Below are 20211 nucleotides of genomic sequence, written 5' to 3'. Positions count from 1 at the left end.
AGTCAGATAATCTGGAACAACCATTAATTTCACTCTATCTGGTTAAATGATTCTATTATGGCAACTGTTGACTAACTTTAACCCCTTGAGGACAATAACTTAACCCTTTAGGGACATTAGTTTTATTCACTCATCCTCAAAGGGTTCAGGTAAATTTAGGATGTTGAACAAGACACTCACACTTGATGACAGAGAGAGCACACCACTGTGACTTCTTCCACCGTGACTGCAGGAGCCACTTCTTCACCTTGGACACCAGCAGCTGGAGGTTCTCTGGGTCGCTCTTCATCATTTGGTCAAATTCAGCAAACTTGCCAGGTCGGAAGAAGACCTTGGTCATGCCAAATTTGAAGTCCCTGTCGTCCAGACCAAGAGCCCTGAATAGTGACTGGAAGGAACACAAGATTATAAGTATTTAGTATTAAGGTCAACAGTATTGTTCATGGTTCAGGAAGTTATGTTATTGTCCCTAAAATACATTTGTCACTGTTTGGAAAATGGACTAAAGTTTCCCCTGCTTGATTTTTAGCTGCCCTGGATGACTCTTCCAAATAACAGTTCCATAATGAGAACACCAATGATACTTGATGTACACATTTGTTTATATATTGTAACGTTACCTCTAAACTTTATTTACCACTTGGGTACAGACTCCTCTCTGTGCTGAATAAAACCGTCTGGCATAAACCAAACACAGTACTACTGTTAAACATTAAAAGTGGCGTCCCGGTGGTGGGCGTTAATAAACAGCTACACACGATATAACTTTATGATGACAGTTTAATGTTACACAAGAGTACAATTCACAGCTTTCTATTTTTGTGTATTGTATATACACCAATGACTTACTTAAGCCGAGTACTTATCCAGAACATTAACTCTTTTACAGTTACGTCACAATGCACCATCACGACTGACCTTACAGAAGAGACGAGGATCAAGTCTGGCGAGTTGGGAAGGTAGATATTTTTTGTACATGCTGTAGAGGTCGTGGAAAGGTGCACGGGATGGGAAGCCCTGCTGCATCAGTTCCAGGACTGAGGTCATTCCTGAACACTGAAGCTGAGATAGAATTGGTCCTCCTTCAAACTGGTGATCCACCATCTTCACGTTTGGCTTGATGCATCGGATGAAATTGGTTCCCTGAAGACGAAAAAAATAAGATTTTAAAAGTTCAATACAGCTATAAGAGGGGGGGGGAAGAGAGAGGTGGATTAACGAACGACCTTCTGGAACGAATTGTGTTCGTTAACCGAGGGACCACTGTGTGTGTGTGTGTGTATATATATATATATATATATATATATATATATATATATATATATATATATATATATATATATATATATATATATATATATATATATATATATATATATATATATATATATATATATATATATATATATATATATATATATATTTATGTAAATCAATAAATGAGCCTTAGTTGCCTTGAATAAAAGACTAAAGCTAAGGTAATTCGTTGTTTCCATTTTCCGCAGATTTTATATATATATATATATATATATATATATATATATATATATATATATATATATATATATATATATATATATATATATATATATATATATATATATATATATACATACCGTACAGTATATACACTCCACCTCTAGACCCCACACTATCCTCAACTCAATACTGTGCACGGTGTTCCTCTTATATCCTGACTCCTCACCCTTTTAACTTCATGACCAGTTCTCACAAAATCTAACTCCACTCATGAGGCTCTTCCCATTCAGTCCACCATGACACGCTACACATCACAGTAGGATGAATGAACTCTCCAACAGACTTGAAAACCTCACATTTTAATCTTTACAACACCTGCCATGGCTACATCCCAGAACTCTGTCACTCTCTGTGTTCTCAACCCTCGACAACTTCTCTCCTCCATATCACACCACACAACTCAGGATTCCCTTTCTAACAGCATTGATCTGTTTCATCTTACAAATTTTCCCTATTCCTCACATCATCTAGATCAAATCCTATTGGTTCTCTCTCTGTCTTCTATGGATATAAGCTACAGGCAAATTTAACTACAGGCAAATGCTAAATCTTTTAAGACTGAAAAATCAATTCAGTTTTTGTTGGTGACATGTTAGAACATTAATACAACTCTTGCACAAACATAAACAACAGGTTCATAACTACTCACCGTGCCGGATAACTTGTCCATCAGTTCCTGAAGCTGCGACCTGAACTTGGAAGCTACGGAGATGAAAGACAATTTGCCCCGAGTCGTTTGGTTCTCCCCAGAGGCGGCGAACAGACCCCGGATGAACTTGTTCTGAGCCTCCTGGACCAGAGCTTCGAGTGATGCATGAAGAGCATCATTATTCTTCTCCAAAAACTGTGCCTGAAGAAAAAAGAAGGAAACTGGGGTTAAAAATTTGTCAGGAGTCTCAAACAGCATTTTTCCGTACAATACTTTTAACAGCCCCCCCCCCCTCCCACACACACACACTCTACTGCAGGATGAGGGAACATTTATATCAGCGTGAAAAGTGAATGAATGACAATGAAGAAAGAAAAAAACCTTTATTTCTTCTTGCTACCCTGTACTGTGGGAAGCCTTGAAGCAGAAAAGGAAGAATAAGAATAGGAAAAAGAAGGAGAACAAAAAGGAAATGGAAGATGAAGAATAAGAAAAAAGAAGAAAATAAACAATTAACACTCAATGCCCAAGACAGCAACACTCCCTCAACAACTCGCTGCTGTACTCACCGTCTGATAGCACACGGCACCAGCAAAATGCCTAATAAGAAACCCTTCGTCGTCCCTGATTTCTCTGTGGTCCCTCAACTTGCTCTTGCGGGGTAGAGCCAACCGGAAGTGATTGTTGTGGTTGTTGTGGACGGCGGCGGTGAAGTGAGAGTGCGAGGACTTGGGCAGTTTGCTCTCTTCGTCCAACAGGCTGATGATGCCGTAGCCTTTCGCTTCAATCAGATCTAGTGAAAAGAAAATACAGATATACAGCTCATAACAACAGCAGATGCTAATGTGATATACAATACTAAATAAAATAAATGTTAGGCCCAATAATATGAGTTCTCTTGAGGACTAAAAGACACAGATACTCAAAGATAGACTCTGGTGTGAGTGTCTGAGGGTTAAAGTGTGTAGAACAGAGAGAGAGAGGAACTTGGCCATTACTAAGAAAATTCATTAAACTACAGTACAGTACACAGTGCACTACAGTACAGAACAGTACTCACCAATACAGTCCTGGTTGTCGACATAAGAGATCTTGCGTACACCGAGTCCTTCCTTCTCATACAGAGCTTGTTCCTCCTTCAAGATGCGCTCGTTGAAGAACATCTGTAGCTTCTCATTACAATAGTTAATGCAGAACTGTTCAAAGCTGTTCACCGGGAAGTATTCTGTTGGACACAAAAGGTAAGACCTGTAAATATAATCACTCACTCATGATATTACTCTTTTATGTTTTTATAATAATTGTTAATAGTTTTAACACAACAGTAATTGGTGGATGTTTATCCTGGTAATTAAATATTTTAGTGATGAAATAAGAACAAAGTAGAGTAACATTAAGCTTGTGTTAGAAAATGTGTTGATTGAGGGTTTAGGAAAATTGATGGTTTATCAAGTTATGTCCATTATGTCTTGGCTTACCAGAATAATTTTTGTATTATACAACAGTACTGTACATGAGCAGGGAATACAATAAATGCCTTCTTACTTTTGTAGCTTCTTTACATAGTCTAATAAACATGCTTGAAGATATATAGTTTTATAGTTACAGAATAATGTACCGGGTATACTGTATTTATATTCAGAGAAATATACTGTACAGTATACTTCAAGTCTCAGAAGTCATCCCCCCCTTCAGTCACAAGTCTGTGCCATGGCCCTGAGTACACCAACACAAAATACAATGTGTTTACACATCTTATTCAGGGAATTATGTCACTGTACAAAAGGGGTTAAGTCACTGTATTCAAGGTGCACAATATATTAACCAATGAACTACAGTACAGTGCAGTACTCCAGCAGATGGCATCATAGTACAGTACTGAAGGATAATCTTATATAGTACAGTCAAAACCTCTATTAACGGACTATACGGAGAGAAAAGTCCATTATATCGAGGGTCCATTAGCTATGAAACCTCTCGTATAACAGACTTTATATAGAAAGATGTTCGTTATATGGAGGTTTCACTGTACCAAACATAGACCAAGCAAGAGCCGCCAGAGTGCCTACCAAAGCCAGCAATATCCAAGATGCCGATGTAGTAAGATGAGGAGGAGAACGGGATGCTCTGGTTGATGCGGTGAACAATGTAGTCGAACATCTTGCTGTACATGGCCTTGGCCAGTGCATCACGGGCACTGCTGGCCTCGTAGGTCTTGAGAGGAACCCTGGTAGAGTGAGTATAAGTGTGATAAGAGATAACAAATATTAAAGACTATACATACTGACAGTTTTGCAGTCGCTTAAAAAGTATCTATACTCTGGGGTGATCGATGAATGTCATAATGAACACTGTGACTCTTGCTGTCTCGGAAGGGTTGTCAAAATCCTTCGTCCGTTGTCATATTGTCTCAACACGATTTTGTATAGTTAGTTTTTTGATTGGTTGTACAGTAGCTAAAACAACTATCTGTACAGGTGGGGGTCGATATGCTCCCAAATTTTACGTGTGACTAGTGACAGCCTTATACAGTATACCAAAATTTATTGTCCATGGTCTCATATTGTTTTCCACAAAGTATGCACAGATAGTTGTTTTAGCTACTGTACATTAATACTTCTCACAGTATCATGAATTAAAAGTTTTGTGATCCATCTAAATTTAATTTAACTTGGTAATACCTTCTCTTCACTCTCTGCTACCTGGAGTAGATCAAAGGTAACAGAAAACTCAAGAAACGGAGGAAATTGTAACTAAAATTACTACAAGGAAGTGTAAAGTAAAGGAGCTAAGACAACAAGTACTAGGAACACTTCACACAGATACACTTCCTCACACCATCAACTTATGACATACCAAGTGTACCAAAGTGATTCCTTCATCTCCACAATATATACAGCACAATGCTTCATACTACTAAGTTGAGTTTGGTACATACATTCCTATTAACACTATGTATCACAGACACAAATACTTAATTTCTCTAACTTTTTATATTTCTACAAAGTCTTCCTCTCTTTACCCACAACATCTCTCCTGACATTCACCATTCTCCTATTTGTCAGACTTTCAGGAAAAAAAAAACCTTATTGAGAGTAAAATAATATAAATAAATAATACTAATACTGTACTACTATTACTACTGCTACTGCTAATACTACTACTGCTACTGCTAATACTACTACTGCTACTACTACTATTACTAATAATAATAATCCTAAATACAAAAAACAGTTGCAGATCATTACACTCACATAATAACAGTGCCCTTCAGTCCACCCTTGCTGGTCTGCATGACACGAGATAATAACGCCTGGTTGAGCTCCGAGGGATCCATGCCCATGAGTGCAGCGGCCGTCTTTAAGGAGCCCTCAGAGCCTGGAGACACCATACAGCCTCCTGCAGGTGTTGACAACAAATTGGTGACTGTTGAATGTGATCGATCCATGACAACAAGTAGATCTGATGGCTGGGAGGAAAACACAGGAAAGAGCTAAGTTTCTTTATTTCTCTAATGTTTCAGGCAACACAGGACCCATTCTCTCTGTGTAGTCTGAAACATTAAGTGGAATAAAGACACTTACAGCTCTTGGTTGTGTTTCCCCCCCCCACCCATCTGATCCACTGAATGATGGATCTTTTGTTGCTCTCAGTCATCTACAATTGCTGGGTCCAAATATCATGGTAACAAAATGGTTAACAGAGAATTGGTGCATGTTTTAAACTTCAATTAAGACAAGTCTGTGGTAGTAAAGATTAGTTTTAATTAGATATCTTCATAAGGCCTCACTGACAAGACCTACACACTACCTTTTGTGTCCTCTGGGTTGTCTTCAAAACTAATATTTCCCAGATGAAGAACGGAAGCCACGGTGGTGTATATAGCCAATCGCTCTTGGTTATTCAGACCAAAGTTACCCAAAGCTTTGTCCATGGAGGCAAAGTCCCGCACATCGTCCAAGATGGGGTCTTTGAGTGGTCCCTTCTTCTGGTGGTTGGAGCTCTTCCTGTTGGCTGCTAGAGTCTTCTCTGTGTCCTTGCTACAGAAGTACTGAGTGCAGCCCTTCCTCAAATACTGAGAAATAATAAAACTTTTGTATTTATGGAGTAAATCTTTTTAGTATAAAGTTGGACTAAATTTTTAATTACATGTTGCCCTCCTCAACCACGGGGTACACATTCCTTGGCAAGACAATGACTGAGGAATCCACTACAACACAGTGGAATAAGGTATATATTCCTGGACCATCCAATTTTACGAGGGGAAGGAGTTTCTGGAACCTAGCTAATGCATATAACACAAGCAAAGTGTAATTTAATGTATTATAATCAATAAATAACTCAAGTCTACTTAATGTTAAGACCCATATTGAGAGAGATGTTAGTGCCATCTAACACCAAAACTCACCAACACTGAGAAAGAGAAAAAACTGGAAGCACAAGAGACAGTCAATATATTTTACTACACTGAAGAATTGTAGGTCATGACTGGGGCAGGAGACCTGTACTGTGCTGTGCTTTATGTTTGGACTTGACATCACAACAATGAGCTTTATTACACGAGGTAAGTACTGTACAAGGACTTAGGCTACTGGAGATGATCGGTTTATATACAACAAAGTACTGTACTTGATCATTAATATAAAGTCAAATTACTCCTGAATGATGATGATGATGAATGGTACATGAATGCTATTTATCACCATCATCATCAGCATAACTGTTTTAGGGCCATTTTCCACATTTACTTGGGTTAGCCGCAGTTACCTGATGGCAGCTCTCCATATTACAGTACCTAAAACTGATTAACTCCACAACAACAAAGAATCACTTACGTTGTACTGGTCTGGAGTGCCGAGCTTTAACTGTTGCCTCAACTGTTCCGGAGCGCCGGCACAGAGCTGGTAGAATACGTGGTAGTTCCTCTCGTGAGGACCTTGAACAACAATACGAGATTTTTCCAGCAGGTAGTGTGATATAAACCCTCCCACGACAGAGTGTCTCTCGTTGAAGTGGATCTCGATGAACTTGCCGAAACGAGAGCTGTTGTTGTTACGGGTCGTCTTGGCGTTACCGAACGACTCCAGAACGGGATTGGCTGAAATATAGGTGGAAGTTAACGGGATTGGCTGAAATATAGGTGGAAGTTAACGGGATTGGCTGAAATATAGGTGGAAGTTAACGGGATTGGCTGAAATATAGATGAAAGTTATTAGTATTTCATATTTTCTTTTAATTCTATAAGTCCAAGTTGAATCATTATATACACGTTGGTATCAGTATTGAAGGCAACACACTATTCATAAGCAGTTGGACTTTACTCGGCCCTCTGAACATTGACAACTAGTGAGGTAATATAAAGAATGGTTCAAGAAAAGTTACAGTAGGCCATCTCTTTGATCGACTGATTTACTGTATTTATTTATCATTTATTTTTATTCATCATTTCACCACTTATCATCTCACTAGCCGTCTGGGTGGTTGGTCTATCCAGTGTTAGTACCGGTGGAAACTGGAGTGTGGGAAACCTGTGATGTTTGACAGTACAGGTAGTTCTGCTATAACGCGATAATTGTGTTCTTGTAAAATATCGTGTTATAGAAAATCGCGTAATAGAAATAACAGGGCTTATGGAGAAAATAGGGTTAGGTGCAGATTACTCGAAATCGAAAAAAATTTAGTAGTTAGCCTAACACAAAGGATAGCACAGTCTAAATAAATGTTACATTCATATCTAATAATGAAATCATACAGTAAATTTAACACTTTACCTTGAAAAAATATGAATGTAACTTGATGGGGGAGAAGGGTGATTTTGAGGTTGATAACATCAAGCTTCTCTTCAAGTGTTATATCCTTTCTTTTACGATAATCACCGGGAATTCTATCATCAGAATGCTTTTTGGAGATATTCTTCTTTACCATATTCACAGTTAATACCACAAAATTGGAGAAATAGTAAGCAAAAATCGCGTTATAGCAAACAAGCGATCGCGTTATACAAATATTGTTCCGAATTCATAAATCGCGTTAGAGCAAATTCGCGTTATCAAAACACGCGTTATAGCAGAACTCACTGTACAGTTATCTTGATTTACTGCCATTTAATAAACACTACAGGAGTCACCCACCAAGACACTCACTGTTGAGAAAATGACTATAAAAACATCCAACTTGACTCACCATCCAAAATCTTAGCTTCTAGATGGCCGACCTTGGACCCCCAGGACTCACACAGGTACCGCAGGATGTACTTAGTGGACTCTGTCTTTCCTGCTCCAGATTCTCCTGACACGACGATACTCTGAGATTGTTTCAGAACTTTCATGTCACGAAAGGCTTTGTCAGCTGTGCCGTGGGAAAAAACAAACATTCTTAACTAAGTGGCCTTTCCAATCAATGAAATTATAAACATATGTAAATTTTTCTTTTTGTTCATCTGAATTTTTTTTTGCTGTAATATTATAGAGAGAGAAAGAGAGAGAGAATTTACTATATTTGGAATAATTCATGACATTCAGCAACAGCAAACAATAGAGAAGAGATTTGGGATGATAAAAAAAAAATGGTTTATAAAATTTCCAAAAGCCATCTCAACAAAATGGGCACAACTATACAGCGAGTGCTTGTGTTGACCAGGATGCTTCTAACTCACCAATAGCGAAGACATGGGGAGGCATCTGGCCCAAAGACTTGCCCTGGTACTGTCTGATGGTGTCTAGCGCGTACAGCTTGGGGATGTCGATGTAGGGATTCACTGCTATCACAATATTGGCCACATACGTCTGGAAAAATTTTAACGTTACAAAATATTTACTGTATTTCGTCCATATATATATTCAAACTACAAATAAACTAATTATCAAATAATTCAGCAAAAATATGAAAACTTCCTTATGGTTAGTTGTTAAATGTACAGTTATGAACAAAAGTCTGTTGACCTCTCCTCCTGAAACACGAACCAAGAGATTCAGACTCATGAAACAGTAGACTGATACATTATTTTGTATATAAATTATTCAGGTTCATGAGTCTGAATCTCTGGGTTCGTGGTTCATGAGGAGAGGTGAACAGACTTTAGCCTCCCACAGGCCTTAACCAAACACAGTGACTTACGTAGATTTTGTCACGGTTGTATCTGAGTCTGATGTTGTTGAGGAGCGTAGCCTCATTCAAGTACATAAGGGCACCTGAAACAAGACCATCATCATTAACCTTATTACAGCTCCCAGATGAACTGTGTTGTTCTGTCCCATTCGGAAATGATTTATGTTCACTTTATAATGATTATTTGACGCGTGTTATAATACCACACTCATAAACAGACCTTAAACCATATACTGTACTGTACACTTGAGAACCAATAATGATTTTTCGTGTGTGAGAAATATATCTTTTTTTTTATCCATCGTAATAAAATACTAAAATACCAACCCCCCCCCACCCTTGACTCATGTCCTAATACTGTGGGTAGAACAGTATTGATTTCATACCTGGAAACTTAAATAAAACTACTGTAATTCTGTGGCAGCTTTTATGGCTCCTTCACTATACTCAGAGCGGGATTAACCCTATAGTCTTAGGCCCTCGTGATATTCAGACCCTCGAGTTTAGGCCTTAATTTGTGTTCCTTAAACTTACACATAGGCACAGTTAACAGGGTACTACAAAACAGTCACACACTAACTTACAATTGTCATCCACCTCCTTGCTGTCATCCTCCTCTGACGGGAAGAGTCTGTCATAGTCGGCAGTGATGGGCTTGGATCCTCGGGAGATGGGCTGAATGAGAACCCCTTCACTGGCCAGGTCAACGATGTTACCCTGGATGAACCCATGAGTCTGGTCACTCACCCAAACCTTCTGCGTGCCCTCCATCCCGTAATGGGAAACAACAACAGTTATCACCTACAACACACCTCCAATTAACTTTCAATTACGAATGTGACCCAGAAATAAACTTTTTTTTTTATATACTGTACTGGTAGATCATCTGAAACTTTTAATACAACTTTAATTCATTAGTCCACAAGGGTGTAAATATTAACTAACCATCGTCCACTTCTTCTAAACAGCTACAGTATTTTAAGTTACATTATTTCTTTCAATCAAATATATTAATGCATTATTTTATTTATCTCAAATGGTCTTTTCCCGTATTTCTCTACATATACAATTTAAAGGCTTATCATTGATGTAAATAATAATAATATACAAACAATAATATAGACAATAATAATAATAATAATAATAATAATAATAATAACAATAATAATGTTTCATAACTGCACAAATTATCTACTGATAATATTTTTCATTCATATTTCACAGAGACAAGCGACACATCAGGACCACTGGTGACAAGTTAAACCAAAGGATCAACACTGAGGATCAACACTGAGGATCAACACTGGGGATCAACACTGAGGATCAACACTGGGATCAACACTGGGGATCAACACTGAGGATCAACACTGGGATCAACACTGAGGATCAACACTGAGGATCAACACTGAGTAACTGGGATCAACACTGAGGATCAACACTGGGATCAACTGAGGATCAACACTGAGATCAACACTGGGGATCAACACTGAGGATCAACACTGAGGATCAACACTGAGGATCAACACTGAGGATCAACACTGAGGATCAACACTGGGGATCAACACTGGGATCAACACTGAGGATCAACACTGGGATCAACACTGAGATCAACACTGAGATCAACACTGAGGATCAACACTGAGATCAACACTGAGGATCAACATGATCAACACGATCAACACGAGGATCAACACTGAGTCAACACTGAGGATCAACACTGAGGATCAACACTGAGGATCAACACTGAGGATCAACACTGAGGATCAACACTGGGGATCAACACTGGGGATCAACACTGGGATCAACACTGGGGATCAACACTGAGGATCAACACTGAGGATCAACACTGAGGATCAACACTGGGATCAACACTGGGATCAACATGAGATCAACACTGAGGATCAACACTGAGGATCAACACTGGGATCACTGAGGATCAACACTGAGGTACACTGGGGATCAACACTGAGGATCAACACAGATCAACACTGGGGATCAACACAGGATCAACACTGGGGATCCCAGAATCAACACTGAGGATCAACGGGATCACTGGGATCAACACTGGGGATCAACACTGGGGATCAACACTGGGGATCAACACTGAGGATCAACACTGGGGATCAACACTGAGGATCAACACTGGGGATCAACACTGGGGATCAACACTGAGGATCAACACTGAGGATCAACACTGAGGATCAACACTGAGGATCAACACTGAGGGATCAACACTGGAGATCAACACTGAGGATCAACACTGGGGAGATCAACACGAGGATCAACACTGAGGATCAACACTGGGATCAACACTGGGGATCAACACTGGGGTCAACACTGAGGATCAACACTGGGGATCAACACTGGGGATCAACACTGAGGATCAACACTGAGGATCAACACTGGGGATCAACACTGGGGATCAACACTGGGGATCAACGAGGATCAACACTGAGGATCAACACTGGGATCAACACTGGGGATCAACACTGGGGATCAACACTGAGGATCAACACTGGGGATCACACTGGGATCAACACTGAGGATCAACACTGGGGATCAACACTGAGGATCAACACTGGGGATCAACACTGGGGATCAACACTGGGGATCAACACTGGGGATAACGGGATCAACACTGGGGATCAACACTGAGGATCAACACTGAGGATCAACACTGAGGATCAACACTGGGGATCAACACTGAGGATCAACACTGAGGATCAACACTGAGGATCAACACTGGGGATCAACACTGAGGATCAACACTGGGGATCAACACTGGAGATCAACACTGAGGATCAACACTGGGGATCAACACTGGGGATCAACACTGGGGATCAACACTGGATCAACACAGGGATCAACACTGGGATCATAGGTCATGGATCAACACTGGGGATCAACACTGAGGATCAACACTGAGGGGATCAACACTGAGGGATCAACACTGGGGATCAACACTGGGGATCAACACTGGGATCAACACTGGGGATCAACACTGGGGATCAGCACTGGGGATCAACACTGGATCAACACTGAGGATCAACACTGGGGATCAACACTGGGGATCAACACTGAGGATCAACACTGAGGATCAACACTGGGGATCAACACTGAGGATCAACACTGGGGATCAACACTGGGGATCAACACTGGGGATCAACACTGAGGATCAACACTGAGGGATCAACACAGGATCAACACTGGGATCACACTGGGATCAACACTGAGGATCACACTGAGGATCAACGGGATCAACACTGGGGATCAGCACTGGGGATCAACACTGGGGATCAACACTGAGGATCAACACTGGGATCAACACTGGGGATCAACACGAGGATCAACTGGATCAGCACTGGGATCAACACTGAGGATCACACTGGGGATCAACACTGGGGATCAACACTGAGGATCAACACTGGGGATCAACACTGGAGATCAACACTGAGGATCAACACTGAGGATCAACACTGGGGATCAACACTGGGATCAACACTGGGGATCAACACTGGGGATCAACACTGGGGATCAACACAGGGATCAACACTGGGGATCAACACTGGGGATCAACACTGAGGATCAACACTGAGGATCAACACTGAGGGATCAACACTGGGGATCAACACTGGGGATCAACACTGGAGATCAACACTGAGGATCAACACTAGATCAACACTGGAGGATCAACACTGGGATCAACATCAGATCAACACTGGGATCAACACTGAGGATCAACACTGGGGATCAACACTGAGGATCAACACTGAGGATCAACACTGAGGATCAACACTGAGGATCAACACTGAGGATCAACACTGGGGATCAACACTGGGGATCAACACTGAGGATCAACACTGAGGATCAACACTGAGGATCAACACTGAGGATCAACACTGAGATCAACACTGGATCAACACTGAGGATCAACACTGGGGATCAACATCAGATCAACACTGAGATCAACACTGGGGATCAACACTGAGGATCAACACTAGGATCAACACTGGGGATCAACACTGGGGATCAACACTGAGGATCACTGAGGATCAACACTGAGGATCAACACTGGGGATCAACACTGGGGATCAACACTGAGGATCAACACTGGGGATCAACACTGGGATCAACACAGATCAACACTGGGGATCACTGGGGATCAACACTGGGAATCAACACTGAGGATCAACACTGAGGATCAACACTGGGGATCAACACTGGGATCAACACTGGGGATCAACACTGGAGGATCAACACTAAGGATCAACACTGAGGATCAACACTGAGGATCAACACTGAGGATCAACACTAAGGATCAACACTAAGATCAACACTGAGGATCAACACTGGAGATCAACACTGGAGATCAACACTGAGGATCAACACGAGGATCAACACTGAGGATCAACACTGAGGATCAACACTGAGATCAACACTGGGGATCAACACTGAGGATCAACACTGGGATCAACACTGAGGATCAACACTGAGATCAACACTGGGGATCAACACTGGGACAACACTGAGGATCAACACTGAGGATTCACTGAGGATCAACACTGAGGATCAACACTAGATCAACACTAGGATCAACACTAAGGATCAACAAGGATCAACACTGAGGATCAACACTGAGGATCAACACTGAGGATCAACACTGGGGATCAACACTGGGGATCAACACTAGGATCAACACTGAGGATCAACACTGAGGATCAACACTGAGGATCAACACTGAGGATCAACACTGATCAACACTGAGGATCAACATAGATCAACACTGGGGATCAACACTGGGGATCAACACTGGGGATCAACACTGGGGATCAACACTGAGGATCAACACTGAGGATCAACACTGGGGATCAACACTGGGGATCAACACTGAGGATCAACACTGGGGATCAACACTGGGGATCAACACTGGGGATCAACACTGGAGATCAACACTGGAGATCAACACTAAGGATCAACACTGGGGATCAACACTGAGGATCAACACTGGGGATCAACACTGAGGATCAACACTGGGGATCAACACTAAGGATCAACACTGAGGATCAACACTGAGGATCAACACTGAGGATCAACACTGAGGATCAACACTGGGGATCAACACTGAGGATCAACACTGAGGATCACACTGGGATCAACAGGGGATCAGCACTGGAGGATCAACACTGGGGACCACTGGGGTCACACTAAGGATCAACACTGAGGATCAACACTGAGGATCAACACTGGGATCAACACTAGGATCAACACTGGGGATCAACACCACAGGTAGAGTTGGGGGGGAGTTGGGTTAATCTTCAGGTAACCTAACCTAACAAATCAATATATTTCTTCATAAATTAACCCTATATCAAATTATTATCCATCATTATCCATCATTGACAGACATAACTTAAGACGTGTCACCGACTGCTATATACCACCTCTTCCCCTGGCACCTATTACCACACACACACATCTATGACCTAATACCCACTGAAAGGTCATTAAAGGTCAACTACACTACAAGAGGGACGAATAAAGTGTTGACCAATTTGACATTTCAAGGAGAACCACTTTAACCTTAATGGCATTCTGTCTCTTATGCAAAATATCACAAGAATATAAAAAAAATCCAATATAATATGATTGGTTTAGAAACACACACTATAACATATAATATACTGTACGTCTATATGTGTTGCTTAATGTAAAGGTTTAATTATTATTATTGACACTTTTTATATTGTGTGACTTGCATAATGTTGACACAATAACGACGAAAACGATCGGGAACCTTTATGACTTTTTTTTCCAGGCGAGACAAATCAAGCAAGACCCATCCTAATAACTTTCCACTTTCCACAGAAACACAAAAATCAATAACACTTAGTAACATTTTCGGTGAAATTACGAGGATTATATCACAATACTCTCCCGTATACCGGCGTTATAATGGACGGGGCAGTCACACAAATTATTCCGGGGCTTTAATTTTCCATCTGTATTTTCCCAGACTGCTCCTCGCCCTTCACCCCCACAAAACCTCCTACGAGACCAAGGCCTACAGACCAGATTTTACACAAAAGGTTAAGAGACGTACAGAAGGTATGGTAGTGGTGGTGGGCAGGAGGGTAGAGTGTAGCCGCCTGCCTCCCTGACACAGTGATTGCCAGGTTGACTGACTCCCTCCCGGCCGGCCTGGTAGGCGACGCCCGTGATGCCGCACTGATAAGTTAAGATAACATTCACTTGCTGGCAGCCTGTGTCCGCCACTGAATTACCCACAACTTACGAGACATTATAATATCTATTAACTCACAACACACACACAACATGACCTTACTCGTCCCTAAACTGACCTAAAACGGTAATATTGTACGGTTCACTAGTTAGGCGACAGGTTAAGGGTTGTTAGTATAAAGAACGGAACAGTTGCGACGATAACACTACAAACTATTGCTAAATATATATCAGCACTTGACTATAACGTTACTGTAATGTTGATGCAGTACAGTACTACCATTCAAACTTATACTACAACTACCACCAACAACCGCCATTATGTTTATTACCTGTACGAATTATGCCCTTCCTCTCTCACACACACATACATACAAAACTCGAAGTGAAAGACGATAGCTTGGGTGAGGAGGAGGAGGAAGACCCACAACTACTGACGGAGGTAAACATTTGAGGTAAAAATACACAACATAGACCAAAAGAAATGAGACCAGCAGTTACTGAGACCACAACGACGGGAATAAGAGGAGGTGGTGACGGCGGGGGTAATGAAGTGAAATAAAGTTAGGAAGAGTAAAGGAGGTTATCACGAGCGTCTGTGTGTTGTACTGTTCCCTTATCTCTTATCTGGAGGTGTACAGTGTGTGTGTGTACAGAGGCATATATGCATTGACAAATTCTACCACAACACACACACACAGGAAGTTAGTAACTATCTCCCCTAACTGTGTGGTGTTTAAGGCAGGTTCTTGGCCGCTCGATACCATGAGCCTTAACTTTTCTCAGAAGCCTCTGATGCGGTACTCTGTCAAATGCTTTGCTAAAGTCTAAGTAAATAACATCGTAATTTTCGTCTTTATCTACTACCTCGAAGACTTTCCTAAAAAACGTCAGCAGATTTGTTAGACAAGATTTTCCCTTTGTAAACCCATGTCGAGAGTCGTAGATTAATTTGCTTTTCTCTAAATACGATAGGATGCTATCTGCTATAATTGATTCAAGAAATTTCCCCACTGCTGACGTCAAACTGATTAGCCGGTAATTTGACGCTGACGCTCTGTCTCCCTTTTTTAATATGGGTACTACATTTGCCTGTTTCCACAAGTCTGGCACAACTCCGGTGTCTAATGATTTTGTAAATAAATTTACGAGGGTCCGCTAATCTGTTCCTTACACGCTTTCAAAACTCGAGGGAAAATTTCATCCGGCCCTGGGAATTTTGTCTTCTTTAATTTATTCATCTTCTTAAGAACATCCTCTTTTCTGATAGTGATATTCTTCAATTTTTCTTCTTCATTTCCTCTAAATATCAGTCCCACCTCTGGAATTTCCTCGTGAATTTCTTCTGTGAAAACTGATAAGAAGTAGCCGTTTAATGCTTTGCTTATTTCCTCACTGTCATCGATCACTTCTCCCCTCTCTGACTTTAAAGGCCCAACTTTGTCCTTGACCTTTGTCCTATACCTGGAAAAATCCCTTGGGATTCGCCTTGGATTCTCTTGCTATCCTGATTTCGTAGTCCCTCTTTGCCTTCCTTACATTTTTCTTAACATTCCTAGAAAGTTCATTGTACCTACTTCTGAGCTGCTCCTCCCCTCCCTTTAATTTCTTATAAATTCCTTTCTTTATTCCTATGTCATGTTTAAATTTTCTGGTCATTTTTCTGTATGGTATATTTTGTTCGTGTGCTTTACGTAGTATACTAGTGAATATATTATAGTCATTATCAATTGTTATGTCGCCTGTGACCTCACCCCTTCCTACTGGGGACTGACGTGACTGTTCCCAGGTGACCTCACCTAGGTACCTTCTTAACCCCTCGTAATCCGCCAACCGAAAGTTTGGGACTCTGACCATATTGTCATTGTTTTTCGTTTCCCAATTTAGGGTGAACCTGATTTCTCTGTGATCACTGTTCCCTAGTTCTTCCCCTACTGTGACATCTCTGATATTTTCTTTATTTGTTAATACTTGGTCTAATATATTGTCACCTCTAGTAGGTTCTGTAATTAGTTGTTTAAAAAATTGTCCTGTACTGCGTCTAGGAAGTCTTCAGATTCATAGTCACCTACAATGTTGTCCCAGTCAATATTTCTGAAGTTGAAATCCCCCATAATGCACAGGTTGTTATATTTTGCTGCCCTACTCATTTCCTGCCATATGGGCTGAGCTGCTTCTTTCCCAAGACTTGGGGGCCTGTAAATCACTCCCATAATTAGTTTTTCTCTTCCTTCCGTGATTTCTACCCATACAGACTCGGTTCCTATTTCACCCTTTATTGAATTATTAATACAACATTTTAATGTATCCTTGACGAAGAGTGCGACCCCTCCCCCTTCCTACCTTCCCTGTCCTTGTGAAAAAGGTTGTACCCTTCTATGTGGTACTCTGATAAAAAAATTTTGCTCGCCAGATTCATCCAAGTTTCGGTGATTGCTATGACGTCTACATTCTCGGTACATACAACCGCTCTCAGCAAGTCTATTTTATTTCTAACGCTCCTACTGTTTGTATAGTATACATTTAAACCTACCCTTCCCTGGTCCTGTTTTACCCCTTGTCCTGAGTAACTAATTTTACTTCCCAGGACCTGCTTGTTTTTTGACTCCCACTTTCCCTGACCTCTCTCTACTGGCGAAACCCCCCCTTTGGAGTGACAATTTCACGCTCCAGGGATGCAGACAACGTCTTTACCCCCGCACGAGACAAGTGTACTCCGTCACGACTGTACAGGTAGTCGTTGCCTCAAGTCAGGCGAGGGTGTTAGGACCGCCTGGGGGGGAGGGGTACTAAAATCTCTACCAATGAGAGGAAGGCTCGTTAACACCCTATTATTGCATGCACTGTTAGGGGGAATTACTTAAGCCACAGACAGATGACGGCTGACGAGTGGTAACAAGTGGTACTAAAATATGATCTATCTCCCTCCTCTTCAACCTCTTTCCCTCTCCCTATCTTTCCCAGGTTCAGTTTAATTCACAGTGCCACATCTACCCGCTTAAAAAACTCCACGTAAATCAGCCAATGGAAATCAACGAAGCAGATCAACGCCCAGTAGTTTTAACCAATCATAGAGCTGGTGTTCGTGACGCCCCTAGACCTCCACCAATGGGAGAGGAGAGTCACGGGTGGTCGGGAGTCCCTAACACAACCCTCACTGCGACACTTTCAACCAATAAAAAAAAAAACAACTGTCGCTGCTGGTCTGGTGGCCGCATGACTGGCCTTCAATTAAAACGACGACGGAATAAAAAAACACGAAACGTTCAGCCAATAAGAACCTCATCAAGAGAAAACAATACATGACAACCAATGAAAACACGACCATGAGAGAGACAGCAACGCCAGCCAATCATACTCCTCCATGCAAACCCAAAATATCTCAACCAATCAGAGGTTCGGTATGAGGGCGTCGATTGGATGACGTCGAAACAAGTGAGAAACGAACAATAACAAGATATTTAAGGACCGTGTATACCGACCACACGTCAGATGGAGTAGAACTGGAGGGGAGAGATGTAGAGGTGAGAGATGTGGAGGTGAGAGATGAGAGATGTAGAGGTGAGAGATGTAGAGGTGAGAGATGTAGAGGTGAGGTGAGAGATGTGAGAGAGATGTAGATGAGAGAGGTGTAGAGGTGAGAGATGGTACAATGCAAAGTGGATGAAGAGGAGGCAGGTGAAGGGAGGAAGAGGAGGCAGGTGAAGGAGGAAGAGGAGGCAGGTGAAGGGAGGAAGTGAGAGAAGGAGTGTGTGGGGGGTGTTCGGGTGAACAACCGAGGATCGCCAGGCGTGACGACAGCTGTGTTCACCACACCGCTCCATTCCCTCCCACACCTCTCACACTCACCTGAATTATGTCTGCTCTCTCTCTCTCTCTCTCACGAACTACCAAAATCTCTCGCTGTCAAAATTTTCTCAGTAACTGTAAATAAAGAGTAAAACCTAACCTAACCCAACCTAACCCAACCCACCCAACCCAGGCTAAGACTCTACCTTACCAAGACGCCCTCTGTTCACACCAGTTATTGACGAGACAATTTAAGTAACGTAACGGACCCGCGTGACTCAGGAACCAACCCCACAGAGAGAGAGAGAGAGAGTGGAAGTGACAGAAGACAGGAGGAAGAGGATGTCGGGTGACAGCGGAAGACAGAATGGGACAGCAGGAAAGGGAGAGAGGGAGGGAGGAGGAGGCTAACCCAACCTTTCCAGGGAATAATTAGTGTGATAGGAGGTTCTCAGGTGAGGTCTCCACACACACACACACACACACACACACACACACACACACACACACACACACACACACACACACCCACACCCCACCCACCCCCCACCCAAACAACGCCCTCTACAGGTAAAAGTCAACACTCAATGGAAACTTTCACTCACTGAAGAAACCCGAGAAAAATGAAGTTAAAAACAACACTGTGAGACAATTAACCTCCCCTCCATCACCCTGCAGGGAGGGGCAGGGGAGGGGTGGGAGGGGTGGGGAGGGAGGGAGGAGGGGAGGGGAGGGGAGGGCGGAGGTGGGGAGGGGAGGTGAGGGGAGGGAGGTGAGGGGAGGTGAGGGAGGGTGAGGAGGATGACCACATAAAATAACCCATTGTTTAATATTTAACATTCTCTCCACGCTCCTCCCTCTCACGTGTTTACAGTGTAGAAGGGAGG

At 41.9% G+C, this 20211-nt stretch overlaps 1 protein-coding gene across 10 annotated transcripts in view; it reads right to left on the bottom strand.

The window, feature by feature from the left end:
• Positions 1 to 20211, bottom strand: part of LOC121877791 (unconventional myosin-VI-like) — a 69678-nt gene that overhangs the window by 23499 nt on the left and 25968 nt on the right. For 9 of the 10 annotated variants that reach the window (XM_042383656.1, XM_042383661.1, XM_042383664.1 and 6 more), the window contains 13 exons: positions 9880 to 10069; positions 9305 to 9378; positions 8844 to 8973; positions 8372 to 8536; positions 7024 to 7286; positions 5999 to 6263; positions 5443 to 5587; positions 4258 to 4415; positions 3249 to 3413; positions 2758 to 2981; positions 2189 to 2389; positions 919 to 1143; positions 181 to 388 (listed from right to left, as the gene is read on the bottom strand). In XM_042383656.1, coding sequence (XP_042239590.1) covers positions 181 to 388; positions 919 to 1143; positions 2189 to 2389; positions 2758 to 2981; positions 3249 to 3413; positions 4258 to 4415; positions 5443 to 5587; positions 5999 to 6263; positions 7024 to 7286; positions 8372 to 8536; positions 8844 to 8973; positions 9305 to 9378; positions 9880 to 10069 — 2413 coding nt within the window. Of the gene's footprint in view, positions 1 to 180; positions 389 to 918; positions 1144 to 2188; positions 2390 to 2757; positions 2982 to 3248; positions 3414 to 4257; positions 4416 to 5442; positions 5588 to 5998; positions 6264 to 7023; positions 7287 to 8371; positions 8537 to 8843; positions 8974 to 9304; positions 9379 to 9879; positions 10070 to 15395; positions 15490 to 20211 lie in introns of those variants that run through there. The other variant, XM_042383660.1, reaches the window with a different exon arrangement.

This window comes from Homarus americanus, unplaced genomic scaffold (genome assembly GCF_018991925.1).
Source record: "Homarus americanus isolate GMGI-L3 unplaced genomic scaffold, GMGI_Hamer_2.0 scaffold24523, whole genome shotgun sequence".
In the NCBI taxonomy this organism is placed as follows: Eukaryota; Metazoa; Arthropoda; class Malacostraca; order Decapoda; family Nephropidae; genus Homarus; species Homarus americanus.
This window is presented reverse-complemented; position numbering and strand designations above follow the sequence as displayed.